The sequence below is a fragment of the Sphaerodactylus townsendi genome, linkage group LG08, assembly GCF_021028975.2.
Source record: "Sphaerodactylus townsendi isolate TG3544 linkage group LG08, MPM_Stown_v2.3, whole genome shotgun sequence".
NCBI classification, from domain to species: domain Eukaryota; kingdom Metazoa; phylum Chordata; class Lepidosauria; order Squamata; family Sphaerodactylidae; genus Sphaerodactylus; species Sphaerodactylus townsendi.
Genome location: NC_059432.1, coordinates 37,052,956 through 37,068,531, shown reverse-complemented (window position 1 = coordinate 37,068,531; position 15,576 = coordinate 37,052,956). Strand labels below are relative to the sequence as shown.

The following is a 15,576-nucleotide window of genomic DNA, read 5'->3' as shown; positions in this document are numbered from 1 at the left end:
GAATTTTCTTAAGCTTCACAACCATTCTTCTCAATGTATATTTGTGATTATATCTTTGTAATTGTAAACTCCAATTAACTTTCTAATGATTTTATTCCTAAGAAACATCTGAAGACTTTCTAATAGATCAGTCTGGTTTTACTATGGGGCAGAACATCTGTAGGAGTTCACTGTCCTTATGAATAGAGGTGTAGGCAACACTATCGCCAGTCCCTGACTGAGATTTGCTTAGTCATCCTTTTGCTTCCAATTGTCTCCCATGACCTGAAGACCCTGGAAGGCTGGCTCTTTGTTTGGGTCCAGGGTTTCTCCCCAGAGTTTAGACCTTGGTGGTTTCTGTTTGAGCTTAAGCAGAGCTCCAAGATGGCTGTGGGATTGTCAATACTGATGTGTTAGCTGGTACTCCCGGGAAAAGATGGTCCCATGGTTATATATATATAAATTAATTGGCACTACCATTCTAAATCGAATTACCATCTTCTAAGTTCATTGAACTCAATGGGCTTAGAAGGGTGTAACTCTACTTAGATTGCAGTCTTGCTTCTTTTATCAGTATAGCCCATCAAGGAAGTCATGCACAATACCAGAGATCTCCCATCCGGTCACTGACCAGATTGCTCTGACATGTGCTTTCCAACATACTTTGGCACCATAATTAATTATTTTAACAAATATTCAGTAGCAGAAGTGCTATTAACAATTAACATCATTAGCTGCCAAGCACAGAATTGTTCAATAGGCTACTTACCAAGCACTGCTACATTGAGCAGTGCTTAGTGGTCTAAAAGTGATTTGGCAAAACATGAGTAATTTAGATTCTTTGTTTTGTGGCACCTTTCAAGATCAGCAGTGACCTGGACATTTAAGTTTTAGCAATAATTCATTCACAGGCTCTCTCTCCCTACGTGTCCTGAATACAGCTTGGATATACTGTTTGCTGGGTGTAATTTAGAAATGTTTTCCAAGAAATAAACGGCCTAAAATATCATTTTCAACTGCTAATTAACAGTTCATTTTCTTGAAACAGGAAAAATCATCACCTCCCTTAACCAGGTAATTAATTATTGTGAGACTCCTTATTTGTAATTCACTGAAAATGTTTTCTGTTCAGAGGACTTTCATCTAGCATAGGTGCTTAAGGCAGATCTGTGGCTTAGGGCACACAGGAGCCTGTGAGGGGAAGGACAGCCTAGAAATCAAATTATAAAACAGTAAACAGGAAGTACAGTAAATCTTTGACTTCTCCAGCCTGACTGGACAGTTCCCACTTGTAACTGTTTGACCAGCTGGTGTGAAACCAAATGGGATATAATCTCATTCCCTTCAGAAACATTTCCTAGTCGTTTGATAAGTGCAATGTATCCACATATATTTTTAAGTGGAAGCTAGAAATTTCACAGAGGGGGATGATGCATTTTACAATCAGTTAAATTGGGAATATATCGAAATATCACAGAAATAAGGCCTACTAACTTCTCCCAACAACCTTTTCTGCATCAAGTGAGGAACGTTATCTGGAATGCCAGTCCAAAACCTACCTAGAAATTCAAATGCACACCTTTGTCATTGTAGGTGTTTTTCTGCCCGTGTCGGCTGCCATGAATGGGAAGCTATGTTTCCATGGTACAGCTCCCTTTTTGAGGAGTCTGGACTATTGTGTGTGCTCCCAGTTTTTTGAGATTCCTGCCAAGTCTGTGTACTTTTTCGCAGGAGCAGCAGTGCCGTAGTGGTTAAGAGCAGGTGCATTCTAATCTGGACGAACCGGGTTTGATTCCCTGCTCTGCCACTTGAGCTGTCAAGGTTTATCTGGGGAATTCAGATTAGCCTGTGCACTCCCACACACACCAGCTGGGCGAGTCACAGCTTTTTGGAGCTCTCTCAGCCCCACCCACCTCACAAAGTGTTTGTTGTGAGGGGGGGGAGGGAAAGGAGATTGTAAGCCCCTTTGAGTCTCTTAGAGGAGAGAAAGGGGGGATATAAATCCAAACTCTTCTACTCTACTCTTCTTCTTCACACATTCATTAAGGTAATAGTCCTTTAAATTCAGTACAACAGACAAAACCCGGAAGTGACCTTCACCACATATCTGTTGTCCCCACAATATACACTTACTCACCCATTATATAAAGCCTATGGCGGATAGCAAGCATGAGTACTCTCTTCTCAACTGCATGTAGGTAATTTGACAAATGTGTGAACCAGTTCTGTGGCCAGGAGGGGGTGGGGGATGATAGGATATGGCCTAAACTCCACAAAAATAAATGAAATCACTTCCTGTTTTCAATGTGTTTACACTTTTCTGGATTAAAACAGTTGCCTTTGTGACTGAATGCATCAGTTTCTCAGAATGCTGTGATTTGGAAGGCCGTGGGGTTGTCTCATGATTATCACATTGCTACCTACTGTTTTTGCAAATTAAGTTTTTATTCTGGGGAGAGAGTTTCTTTACTGGTTTTGAGTAGTGTTTTGCAACTGCACTCACATAAAGTGCTTTTAACTTGAGCCCTTTATGCCTTATCCCCAATCGTAAGGTGCAACTTTTCGAAGATGCAAGAGGCTGACGTGGGAAGGGAGATAGAAAGGCCTCGGTGTGGGCGGGCAGCATTGCAGGACACCCGCTGAATCCTTTATCTGTTCCTTCAATAATTAATTGCTATTTTACTCCAAAAGGATTTCCAAACCACTTCCCCCAAAGCCTGTTCAGAGAGCAGGAGGACATTCTCACGTACATAACACAGCCAAAGAATTGTTGAAGCCGGATATGTCCAGGTTAGTTATTCTAAGAAAAATCTATCCCCGAAATATTCACTTATTTATTTCTTACAAGTATACTGCAGATTCTCGTGTTGAGTGGGCAGTAGAATATAATGGTTAGAGTGTTGGCCTTGGAGCAAGGGGATCCAGGTTCAAACCTCCATAGCCATTAGGTTTGTTAAAACAATTTGTCTGTTCCACGTCTCAACCAAATTCACAGGGGCATAGAGGAGAAAATTGGTGAAAGGAACCTCTACACGTATTTAAGGGAAGGTGGGATACAAATGTGTAAGAAACAGATTCAATTACTGCCAGACCTCATGATGTCACTGAAAGTAGTGTGCTGTGAAATGAAGATAAGAGTCCGATTGCTCACCCAGATAACAGCTTCACAATTGGATGTCACAGGTACTGTCAGACACACAGGAAGTGTGGAAATCAAGAGCAAGTGTTTATCTTAAGACACTAAGGGTGATTCCCCACAGCACATTCTGTTGAGCTCGACTTGCGTCCGCCTGAATTTTTCTTCATGAATTCGACTCACTGTCCACACAGCGGCTGAGCTCGGGCTGCCACGAAAAGTTGGTTAATCCGCACATTGCCGTGCTTGGATCTCCTTACCTGAGCTCAGTGGGTGGGGTCGACTCTGTGCGTCATCCACCCCTCTGCCCCGATTGGTTCCCTTTCCCATGACAGGAAACATGAAAATCCTTTTGTTCCGTGCGTGTCGCAAGGTCGGAGGTACTTTATGACACCGTCACGAAGTTGCTACTTTACGTGCTTCCACACAAACAGGCTGGTGAACCATCGTGGATCCTGAATTGGAGGAGCTTTTTGCTGCCTTGTGATACCCTTTCATGACTTTTCCTTCCTTCCTTCCTTCCTTCCTTCCTTCCTTCCTTCCTTCCTTCCTTCCTTCCTTCCTCCCTCCCTCCCTCCCTCCCTCCCTCCCTCCCTCCCTCCCTCCTATCTTCCTTCCTATCTTCCTTCCTTCCTTCCTTCCTTCCTTCCTTCCTTCCTTCCTTCCTTCCTTCCTTCCTTCCTTCCTTCCTTCCTTCCTTCCTTCCTTCCTTCCTTCCTTCCTTCCTTCCTTCCTTCCTTCCTTCCTTCCTTCCTTCCTTCCTTGATCTCACATCTCATTTGATTCATCTCCCTCCTGTCATTTAATAGCCCTATCAAGGAAGTGTCTTCCTACTCTGCTGTGCATCATCCGCCCCTCTTCCCCGATTGGTTACCTTTCACAGACTCCCCCCCCCCCAGCCTCCCTGCACATGGATCCTTTGATCCTCTTGCAAATACAGGAGCTGTCACAATTCAGTATTTATTATTACTTCCCAGTACTGCTGCCTGTTCAAAGTCAACTATCCCTTCTGGAGTAATCATCCTCCAGCCATTCTGGGTGGTTCTGCAACCACTTTCCTTGGTGTCCTCCCCCCCCCCCTTCAGGAAGGATGCTGTTGTCCAAATGAGAAACAACAGCCAAACAGCAGCTTCCCCCCCCCCCACAGTCTCTGTACCATGTGCACACACTTTAATCCTTTAAGAATGGGAATTAATGTGACATGAAAGCATGTTTTGAGTCGCTATCAACTCAAATTGCTGTAATCTGTACCCAGCATTCCAGCAATAAACTAAAGAGACAGGACTCACTTGCCGGTGAGAAAGTTCCGGTGAGAAAGTGAGTGTGGAAGACTGGCAGCAGTGCCTAATCTGGAATTAAAACACCAACTCATAATTTAATATAGGCATTCCCTCCTCCAGAGATTTCTGTTTGAACCAACAAACCACGGAACAAGCTGTCACAAGTTACAGTCCCCTGCTTCGTTTCAGTCCAGCAAATGCTTTTTGGGTGCCGCGAGTTTCCAGCTGTACGCCTGCACTCAATGGTCGATTATGATTGGCTGGCCAAAAGCGCACTATGATTGGTTCAAGGGAAACTAAGCCCTGATTGGGCAGAGACAGAAACGACACGATTGGCTGGAGGGGCGAGTCGAGCTCAGCACAGTCCATGCAAGTTGAGCTGGACACGAGTTCACCCAAAAAGTACTAGGTCGGAGCAGGGATCGAGAAGACCCGGCTTAGGCGAGTCGAAGGAGAGTCGGACTTGCGTCGACATCTGTGCAAGTTCAGACAACCCGAGCTGGACCCAAGTCGAGCTCTGCTGGCAATGCACTGTGCGGAAACGCCCTGAGAAATTAACTGTAGATGTCGCAACTGGTCTTGCTATGGTCTTTGCCAGCTGTGGGGACCTTGGTACAGTTCTGCCGTTCCTGAAGCAGCAGTATTGCAGGCCTCTGCCAATGAGACTTACCTAGATGTATTCTTACTTTCCAATACAAAAAGTTAAAAATTCTGAGCTCACAGGTACCTCAGCACCAACATATCTTCCTTATACCAGTGCGTAGTTCAGCCTCACAAAAGTATCCACTTCAACAAAGTTTCTGGGAATCCTGAAACTGAAAAGCAATTGTGTGTGCAACTTCAGTCAGAAGGAAAATCTTGTGATTGAAATATTTTATCTGTTTTTTCCAGAAACTTTTTGCCTCCTCCTAGAAACCGCCATCAGCTGAAATTCGTAAGTAAACCAAATGCAGAATCCTCGGCTGAGATAGTTAATAGCCATCGTTCAGGAAGCAGAAAATGCAGCCGCCTTAAAGATGGTGTGAAGAGAGCAATAATAAAACCAATACAATATACTTCAAACTAGCAAGACTGATTGGGAAATTTTAAACTGTGAAAAATCTCTGCTTAAGACCCTGGAGAACTACTGCCTGACAAAGTAAACAGCAGTGACCTTTTCAGACCCAGCGGTCAACAGATTTCAAAAGCAAGCATGCCACACTGTGGTCACATACCATGCCTTTCACATGGTTGCAGAAATAATCTTTCCTAAGGACTGTGTCCCACCATATCTAAGAGCTTGCTGCCAGGTTGAATAGCCCAGGAGACTCATTCAGAATACTTGTGATTGCTGTTTAATAAATGTTTTGGCTACACTGCACACATTTGTTGTTTTGTTACCCAAAAATTATGGGTTGGCACTTTCTGCAAAGTCATTAAGCACTGATTAGTCATCCTTAATGTTCTGCTGAGTCCTAATTATCATTACTGAATGTATTTATATGCTGTGGTTTGGATCAGATAGAACTGCACATAGAAAGAGCTGGAAGAGCAACCCCGTGTATCAGAAATCCTCTGCTGAATGATGCGGGAGGGGGGAGGCCTTTGGAAAGAAAATGCACCACAGCATGAGGTGGGGGCTGCAGTGATCATGGGGAAATCGAGCCGAATCCTTTTTTCCTCCCTCAGTTGCTTGGTGACGACATGCAGTAATTATCTAAATTAAACTCTTCTGCATCACTTCTGAAATCTGAATTTTTAAAAATTTCAGGATCCTGATGACTTTGAAGTGCAAAGTGATGAAAGTAAGTAAAAGTATTTTCTGTACTGAACCACAACTGAGGGGCCTTTCATGAATTATGGGTGACAGCAGGGCAGCTCTCCGCAGCAAATTCCATACGCTCGCCTGTCCTGTGTATCTAATGAGTTGATTTCTGTGCCCCAGGCATTTCATTTCCTTTTAATGGCTATACCTTGTCTTACAGAAAGATAGAACCTCAATGTTGAATTAATCTGTAGCCACTTCCTGGGTCTTTTTTGTATTGAAAGGAGGTAGTAGCCATCTTAAGGGACTGAAAAAATATGAAATTTCAAGTTTTCTGTTTTGAAAAACCGATGGGTGGAAAAGAATCCCTAGATGACCCCGAACAGAATGCAGTTGAAACTGCTGTGATAGCACAAGGGATTCCAAGAGATACAGGCATTTTTACCTGTGGTGGCCATTTTGGAAAATTTGGGGGGGGGTCCAAATTTCAAAAAACTGATTAGTGAGGGAGAATCCTCAGGGGCCACTGAGCAGAATGCAGTTAAAACCACTATGATGGTCCAAGGGATTCCAGAGATACAGGTGGTTTTATCCATTGCAGCCACCATTTTAATGTTGGGACTTTTCTACAGCAGAAGCACACCACTTTTACTTCCGTTGAACAACACAGAACTGCATTTTTATCTTTTGGTGGGACAGAGTAGACTTTTACTTATATCTTTAGAGAACTGGATTAATATAGACCAAAGGTCCCCAACACAGTGCCTGTGGACACCGTGGCCCCCAATGACACATGGAACCTGCCAAGTATTTTCAAAAAGTTGGTGCAAATCTTGCCCAGCACAGCTTCTGTTTTGCAATTGGAGATCTAATCAGCTGTGTAGATTAAAAAATTGTTGTTTCAACCGCTGCTGCCACCACTGTATTGATTTTATTCTCTCACTCCTCTTTCCCTATATATATATTATAATTACACCCTTACCACTTTGTGGTTTCAGCTACCAGAATTCTAAAAGTGCACACAGGGTCAAAAAGGTTGGGGTCCCCTGGTGTGGAGGCTAAGAACTAGAGCTACCGATCAGGAAGGCCCTATGTATTGTTGAAGGCTTTCATGGCCGGATTCAACTGGTTGTGGTGGGTTTTCTGGGCTGTGTGGCCGTGGTCTGGTGGATCTTGTTCCTAACGTTTCGCCTGCATTTGTGCTGGCACCTATTTTGAATTTCTCCTATTCAATGCACTCACCAAATGGCCTTAGGCAAGCTAACCTCTTATCCCCAATACGTCATCTTCAATATGAGCGTAATAATGCTTTAAATACTGAAATAAGCTATATAAGTATTACTTTATTGTTTACAAGTGTGGTTATACACAAAGGCGTTCTTACAGAGTTGCAACATGTCTTGTCTGCTAAACCCTTCACTCATTTAACTCTTTGCGAACTGCAACTGGGAACTGCATTTTATGTCTTACTTCGTAAAGTTTTAAGATATAGGTTGCGTTAGTTTCCGAATCAATAGATTTTTAGGTGAGACATGACTATGTTTCATTTTTTTAGGTCACAACAGCAATGGAACTCAAGAATCCAAATTTCCTTCTGGTGCAGTACCATCTCCATTACCAAGGGTCATGTGAGTGACAAAAATACTACTCTCTCTCTTATTCATTCAGAATTGCTGCATATAGCAACCAGGTCCTTCTTCTGCATTTAAGCACTGCACATTTAGTAAAATACTGTCCAAACTCTCAGTGTAATGACAGGCAAGAGATGGATGAAAGGAAAACACATTTATTTTATTACAGGCTGGTAGTCCCTGCTACACTTGTAAGAAAACAAGGGGAAGGATGTAGACATCTGCCACCTCGTGACCCCAGTATGTGGGCAGGGTTTGCAATCATTATCCCAAACTATGCCCCAAAATATAGCCTGTTAGTAGATCCAGAGGGCTGATAAACCCATCCTTCTAGGAACAGGCTACACTTTAATTTCTGTGATCAGGAGCCACTGAAGTCAACAATCACACCATGCTGTTTCAAGAGAAAAAATACAGTAACCTTCACATTGCACAGGCTTGTTCTTATTTAAAACTATTTTTATGGTTATTAATAGACTTTCAGCATGCTAAACCATTGATTTGTAATTTTATACTTTGCTGTGATCAGTATTACCTGGAAAAAATAATCTATGGAACACTACTAACCACTCTGGTTTTGAATGTCTCCCAAATTGATAAAGAGCTCAAGTAATTTCACGGCCTTTATTATACAAAGTGCTTTGGGATCCAAAGAATTATTTAAAGTGTATATTTTTACTAGGGTGTTGTGGGTTTTCCAGGTTCTATTTTTTACTGTTTTCTTTGAAAAGGCAGGCAGTTACCGTACCACAATTTTTAAAAAAGTTCCTCCTATTCCAAAAGTGATTTGCTATAGCAAAGTAGCACCGAGACTTACGCAAAGAAACACAAAGTCAAAGCTGACTTAAGGATGCTCACTTACAGCTGTACAGGCCTTTGGACATTATATGTAAACTTGCAAACTGCATCCGTACCAGTTATATCAGGTAGTTTTATGAAAGCACAAAAATTCCATCTTCAGTAGTTTAAGATTTCCTCGATCTACATAACAGTCCTCACTTTCCATGCATAGAATTAACAGCTGAGATAGCGCTGGACCCCAGATTTTCTTTTCTGTCCTTTATGCCTCTGATAATTAAATCCCATGCCTCATATATGAAAATGTCGATTAACTTTCATTTTTAAACTATAGGAAAAAAACACCAAATCCAGCAATTCCCTCAGTAAGTTGGTTTTCCGTTTATATTATATAGTTTCTAATTTCAAAGATTAATTTTAAGGGCAGATTGAAATTAACTGTACCATAATTTTTTTTCTCAGAAAAAATACTTTACATGCCGTGTTATTTCATCAATGGACTTAATTTGATGTAGAGTATGCACCAAATGAATTTATAATTCCATATTTAATGTATGAAAGGATTGTAAAATGTTCTATGAGAGCTCTACAGTTCCCAAATGAGTGTCAATAATGGCTTCTAAGTTTTAGCTGGAAGACCAAGATTCCATACCATCAGAGCAGGTAGCAAACTTGAGTGCCTTTTCTTTATTATTAGCAGTCCCAGTCCCCTAGGACTCTTGCTGTTCCTCCTCGGGGGTGGGGGGTAATTCTGTGTTGTCTCTAAATGTTGTGCTGTTGGGTTTCCCTGAAAAATCCAAGCTATAGTGCCATATCCAATGTATGGATCCCCTGTAAGACAGTCCTTAAAGGCCAGCAGCCAAAAAGCCACAGATGCAGGCAAAGAACCCTATTTACATTTCTGTGTTCCTACATGGATGAGCTAGTCTTTCTATAAGGAACTGTGCAAGAAGGCACTGCTTATGGGACAGCCGGGCACAGTGGTGTGTGCCTGTAATCCTGGCTGCCGGGAAGGCTGAGGCCAGCGGATCGCGTGAGCTCAGTTCTGGGCTGCAGCGGGCTATGCCGACCAGGTGTCCACACTAAGTCCGGCATCAAGTTCGGCATATTCCCTGGCCAGTTCTTTATTTTATATACAGCTGAATCTCATGTTTATGGGATGAGGGTTTCCCACTTTTTCCCATACTAAAAAAGTCACTCTTGAAAATTGAATACCCTCAGAAATGGAATGGGAACAGGATGTAGGAGGCTGAAGCTAGATGGATAAGATCCATTCCTTAAAAAGACAAAATGGTAACAGTAGGGATCACTTTGAGTTTGTTTGTTGGCATAATGGTCATCTTTTAACACAACTACGCATAGAACCAGTCACATATATTGTCTGACCATACAGTGAGAAGAATGATTCCATACAAAAGTCTGGGAAGATAAGTGATGGATACAGAAAAAGTTGTACCAAGATTGTACCAATTAGTATCTAGTGGTTTATTTTCGACATGTTCCTTTAAATTGCTCCTTTCTTAGTTGGTCACGGCGTTGTGAATGAAGTTAGAGAGCCAGTGGATATTGTTATTGCTATGGTTTTAATGCATATGAATTTTTGATTGCTTTAGTATTTGTGAAGCTGTTAGTCACCCTGATCCCAATCTTGATCAGTAAAAGGCGGGATATACAGTTTAATAATAATGCCACATTGCTTTGATCCTCACATATACTACATTGATACATAATGACATCCTAGGTTCTTGGGAAGAACTCGATGTATATGAAGGCCAACACTTGCTGAAGATCTGGCAGCTGTGATTTCATATAACAATTATTATCTGTATCATTTCCATGTCATTGCAGAAACCAAGCCTGCCTGGTAGAGACCACCCAACTATGAATGAAGGTAAATTACTTTTGCCAGCAAAAATCGGTCTATGATTGTGTCTTGGTTTATTAAGAATGTGTAAAGTGCTATGAAGTCACAGTTGTTTTTTTGATGATTTCAACAATTTTCAAGTCAAGTGAGAAGTAGAGATGGTTTGCCATTGCTTTCCTCTACAGTCTTCATTGACAGTCTACCTTCCACATACTGACAGTGATTAACTTCTGGGATCAAACAAGATCCAGTTGTGCAATGCTGCCTTCCCTACTTTATAAAGAATAGTGAACAGTTACCTTACAAAATATCACTCTGAATATCACTCTATTGAAATATATGATGCACTACTAAGTCACTTTTTGTTTACTTTTGTTATGAAAACATGGAAATCTTAATTCCAGCATCAGCACTAAGGAAATCATTTTCATTCAGGTTAGAATACTTTTGGAACAGGCACATTTGTGATTTTCCCCTTAAGAAATTGGTTTCATCCAAGTTGTTTATAGACAAGAAAAACTGAATTAGACTTAGTGGGTGCATACATCCTAATCTGTTGTTGATCAATTAGCAATTTTTGCTGGGTTACCCAGTGGCTACAGGTTGCTTGACTCTTTCAGAGATTGCTACCATACGTAGACCTTCCTTACAAGACTGCATACTCAGGAAGATAAGCTAAATCTTTTAAAAGATCCTGAGTACATGCACTTTCTTTGTAGACTCCAAACTTCTGGGATTTGGGGGAGGGCAAGTTATGACTGAAAACTTCCCATCTCTGCTATGGACTCTTGCCCTTCTCAAACAAGGTATAATCGAGATGTAATTGGTGTTTTAGGACTGGTAGAGAATCCTGCTTCAGGGCAAGGTGTTTAGACTGAATTCTCTGAACTCCTATCCACATACACATCCCACACAAACAAATGGAGCCTTGAGAAACTGGTTTTGCTACTCTATTTCAGTCACAAAACTTCTGTTATTTTTCTGGATACTTAGTATAATGATGCTGTTTCCGGAGGGAAAAATACCCACAATGAAGAGAATGAAGTAATGAAGTGTGCCTAAACATTCAGTTGCTTCAGCTCCAGTACAATGGAGAATAGACAGTCAAATTTCCAAAGCAATATCTTTAACAGAATAAGTCCAAAGTCAAGCCAGACTAATTTGTTCCTTAACTTTTTCAAAACACAGATAGACCTATACCAGCTGAACGTCGACAGGGTTCTAACCACGATCTTCCTCTTCCACCAATACCATCTAATATCCATAAGTAAATATTTTTCATTTGTGTTTAGTGTCTTTGTTTCTACATAAAATGATCGACTAATTTCAGGATCCTAGAAAGGACAACAATAATGAGGGGAGGGCAAGATTGAGATGGATATACTATTGTCTTATTAACAGTTCTCTTAGCAAAACCCTACTAATTCATGGAACATATTACTAATGGCTGTACTAGCTGTTTGATTGAGTTACTGCCCAAAAAAGACAACCATACCTTTATCTTGCTCTCCATAACATGTGATATAACTCAGATTGTGTTGGGATTAACAATGGCCGGCATTTATCCATCTCCTCTACAACTGATGGTGAGAAAATGCAAACACTGCATCATCACACTGTAACATTAAGGGGGAGGTAAACACGTTTAGTATAACATCTAGCTTTAGTTCTGTGTCTCAAAAGCAAACTGAAGAAAATAAATAGTTTTCTAACAGTGAGTAGGTCAGGTTCTACCACTTCTACAAGGCTTCTCACTTAAGGGAAGACTGGCATAGGATCCAACCCATAGTATAAAAGGCTCCCGGATATAGTTCATTGTAAAAATACGTACACTTCTTTTTAAAAGTATGTTACTTTTTTCCATAAGTGTATTATATTTTGTGCCTTGAATCATCCTTTTATAAGTGAATTGTTGTTGTATACTGCCCTTTTGGGAGGGGGGGAGTAAAAAAAAAGAACTGTGAAGGAGATGAAGCATGTCATAGAAATGGAAATCAATACCTTCCTACATTTCTTTAATCTCTAACCATTTGTTTCAGACCACTGCTACAAAAGCCACCTTTCTCTCTAAGTAAGTACACTTTCTTACTTGGAATAAAGTTAGGGTTAGTTTCAAATGTATGCATCTTCCAGATCCATAATTAAAATTCATCTCACTCTCTTCAGCACTAATATGGCACCAACAAGCTAAAAGACCACTCATAGATAATACAGTAACCTAAATGAAGTAGGGCGTGTCTTTTGAAGCCAATAATGTTCTGTTGTAATAAGGATGGAATCTTATGTTACATGGTTTCTTCTTCCTTAGGATCACCAGATCCCCTGAATCGCAGCTTAGCTACTCCACGCAGTAGGATTTCTAGTACAACAGAACAGGTATAGTTTTTACAAAACACTTCTGGGAAAGATACAAGAAATTGTAAATCCTTAGTTAAAGGTTTGGACTATTCATATTACAACTCAGTTGAAGCAGATCAAATAATCAAGCTATTGTAATTTTTCCTTAATTAATTTCTCAGGAATTAAATCTGCAGCAACCTTGCATTTACCATTCAGAAGTAGCTTTTGTAAGAAATCTGGCCAAATAATTCAACACAACGTTGTGAGGAAATAGCTGTTCATCAAGAACTTAGCAAAATAACACTTTTGAAATTCAAACATACAAAGGAGGGCACAGACTGCTTCATATGCTAGTATGAATACTTTCCAGCATGCAAAATATACATGATTTGTCACAAATGTTTATATTGCAGCTTTCTCGGCCAAATCCACATAAATGGTGGATCAGCATCTACTCATGCAAATCATTAACCAAAAATGAGGCACATGTCTTCAGAGAACGCTTCTGATGTTAATATTGCTGTGCTAACGTACCAAATATCAGATCAGTTTTTAGTCTGTAGGTCTGTCGCTCTGCAGTAATGGAATGCTTTCCCCCGGGGAACTGAATAGGTTATATCTCCTGATGTAGAAGTGAAAACTGTGAAAGACAAAGTGAAAGTGTTGTTCCATTTAGCATTTGGGGCTTAGTGAAGGTTGTTAAACTAGCAAAAACACATATTTGTTGTACTAGTTTAATTGTATTGAGTTGGGACTTAAAACCTGTGAGACTGCTGCCAGTTTCCCCTCCCACTCCAAATGCTCTGCAGGACCCTCATTCTATTTCTGAGGGTCCCGCAGAGCAGGATTTCAGCAAGCAAAGTGGGAGTGGGGATAGTAAAGTTGTATTTCACAAGCGCTGTGGTACGTCAAAATCAACTCCCCCCCCCCCCTCCAATAACGTTTTTAAGTACACACTTAGACTTAGTTCCGCCTGTGTAACTGGGCACATTGGGCAACAAGCGCTTTCCAACAATTTCGGTCGGCTGTGACGAGTTCAACTTCATCCCATGAGATGCAAGTCTCGTTTAGGTCTTCTTTGAAGGTCTGGTGCCATGTTTTAAGTACAGAAGCATTCTTTTTTCCCCCACAGGACCCTAGTATTCATGGTAAAGCGTGGTTTACGGCTTCCAGTGATCGAAAAATAGCTGAGGATGCATTATACAGATCAAACAAGGTATAAGTATTTCAATACTGATGCCCTTTTGAGAACTCTTCAGAACCACAGAAAAGGAACATGACCTATTTTTAAGAGACACACTGCTTACAGGCATGAATAGTGCTCATCACAGATCTGAATGAGATCATAGAAATGAGTTCTATCCAAATCTGTATAACATCAGCAAGGCACTTCCACTCATGAATGGGGGAATAATTTTAGTTTATTTCTCCATTCCCACTGCATTTTCCTGCACTACATCCCAACTGCTCTCAAGGATTCCTGGACTGTAGGAGCTGCAAGGGAAAGAATGCTCATAATTCTTTGGGTCCAACCAAATACAATTTGAAAACAGTAGTCTCAGACCCTTCTTTCAAAATGCAGGCAGTTTCCATTCAAATTTTGAGTTAATGGAAAACATATTTCAGAGGCTTGTACCCTATCACCCTATTTGCAATGTCCATCATATGGAGACTTTCTCCAATGAAACTGGAGGAAGGAGGTTTAGACGGGAGCTAGCTGTTCCAGCCTAAGATAGGACACTAACCAGTGGAACCCCCACCTCACTAGACATTTAGTGGCAAAACATCAGTGGCAAGCTATCAAATTGCAAGCTTTGGAAATGCAAAGAGAAGCAACCTCCATTGCGTAGAATGAGAGGCAGGTCTCGACTTCATTAGCATATCCCTGCAATCTACACACACTTTGCACAACCATTTAAAGGAAGAGCCAGTTTGCAAGTAAGAGACTGGACATCACCTCTTCAGAGTGATAACCACCATACAGATACTATACTTATTTTGAAAATCCCATCTTGTTCTTAAACATTCTATTAAGAGGACTGGCTGATTCCCAAGATCAGGAATCAACACCTTGTACAGCCTTTTGGTTTATGCAGCACCGTATTCTTAACATACTTTTATTTCACACATACCACCTTGCCACAACACCTGGAAGTACTGGGGGATACACACTAGATCAGGGGTCTGCAACCTGCGGCTCTCCAGATGTTCATGGACTACAATTCTCACCAGCCCCTGCCAGCATGGCCAATTGGGGTCTGCATGGTCAATCAGGGGTATGCAACCTGCAGTTCTCCAGATGTTCATGGACTACAATTCTCATCACCCCCTCCAGATGTTCATGGACTACAATTCTCATCAGCCCCTGCCAGAATTGGCCATGCTCACAGGGACTGATAGGATTTGTAGTCCATGAGCATCTGGAGAGCCGCAGGTTGCAGACCCCTGCACTAGATAAAATATTTTAGATACATCAATGGGTAAATGGTATCAGGACTGTAGTTTTGAATATGTTGTGGAAGCAAAACAGACTTCTTCAAAATAGATACTCACCAACATGGGTTTGAGCAAACAAAGATCTGAGAGCTGATACCACAACACCAACTCTAATGAAAGTGGGGTAGGATACTCAAGGGTTGACCATCCAAAAAGCACCTATATGGCTAATAGTATTAATGTACCAGTCTCTAATATTATACATATTTAAACAATTACAATGTTGTATAGCATAAACGGGAAGAGCCACGTGGCGTAGTGGTTAAGTGCTTGCACTGCCACTCACACGGTCAGGAATTCGAGCCCCA

The 15,576-nt window shown here is 41.2% G+C and overlaps 1 protein-coding gene across 5 annotated transcripts in view; it reads left to right on the top strand.

Annotated features, from left to right (window-relative positions):
- BLNK (B cell linker) overlaps positions 1-15,576 on the top strand; it is a 124,030-nt gene that overhangs the window by 104,595 nt on the left and 3,859 nt on the right. For all 5 annotated transcript variants that reach the window (XM_048505425.1, XM_048505423.1, XM_048505422.1 and 2 more), the window contains 11 exons: positions 1,028-1,053; positions 2,671-2,769; positions 5,287-5,329; positions 6,146-6,179; positions 7,695-7,767; positions 8,903-8,933; positions 10,417-10,459; positions 11,621-11,699; positions 12,472-12,503; positions 12,741-12,808; positions 13,905-13,988. In XM_048505425.1, coding sequence (XP_048361382.1) covers positions 1,028-1,053; positions 2,671-2,769; positions 5,287-5,329; positions 6,146-6,179; positions 7,695-7,767; positions 8,903-8,933; positions 10,417-10,459; positions 11,621-11,699; positions 12,472-12,503; positions 12,741-12,808; positions 13,905-13,988 — 612 coding nt within the window. The remainder of the gene's footprint in view (positions 1-1,027; positions 1,054-2,670; positions 2,770-5,286; positions 5,330-6,145; positions 6,180-7,694; positions 7,768-8,902; positions 8,934-10,416; positions 10,460-11,620; positions 11,700-12,471; positions 12,504-12,740; positions 12,809-13,904; positions 13,989-15,576) is intronic.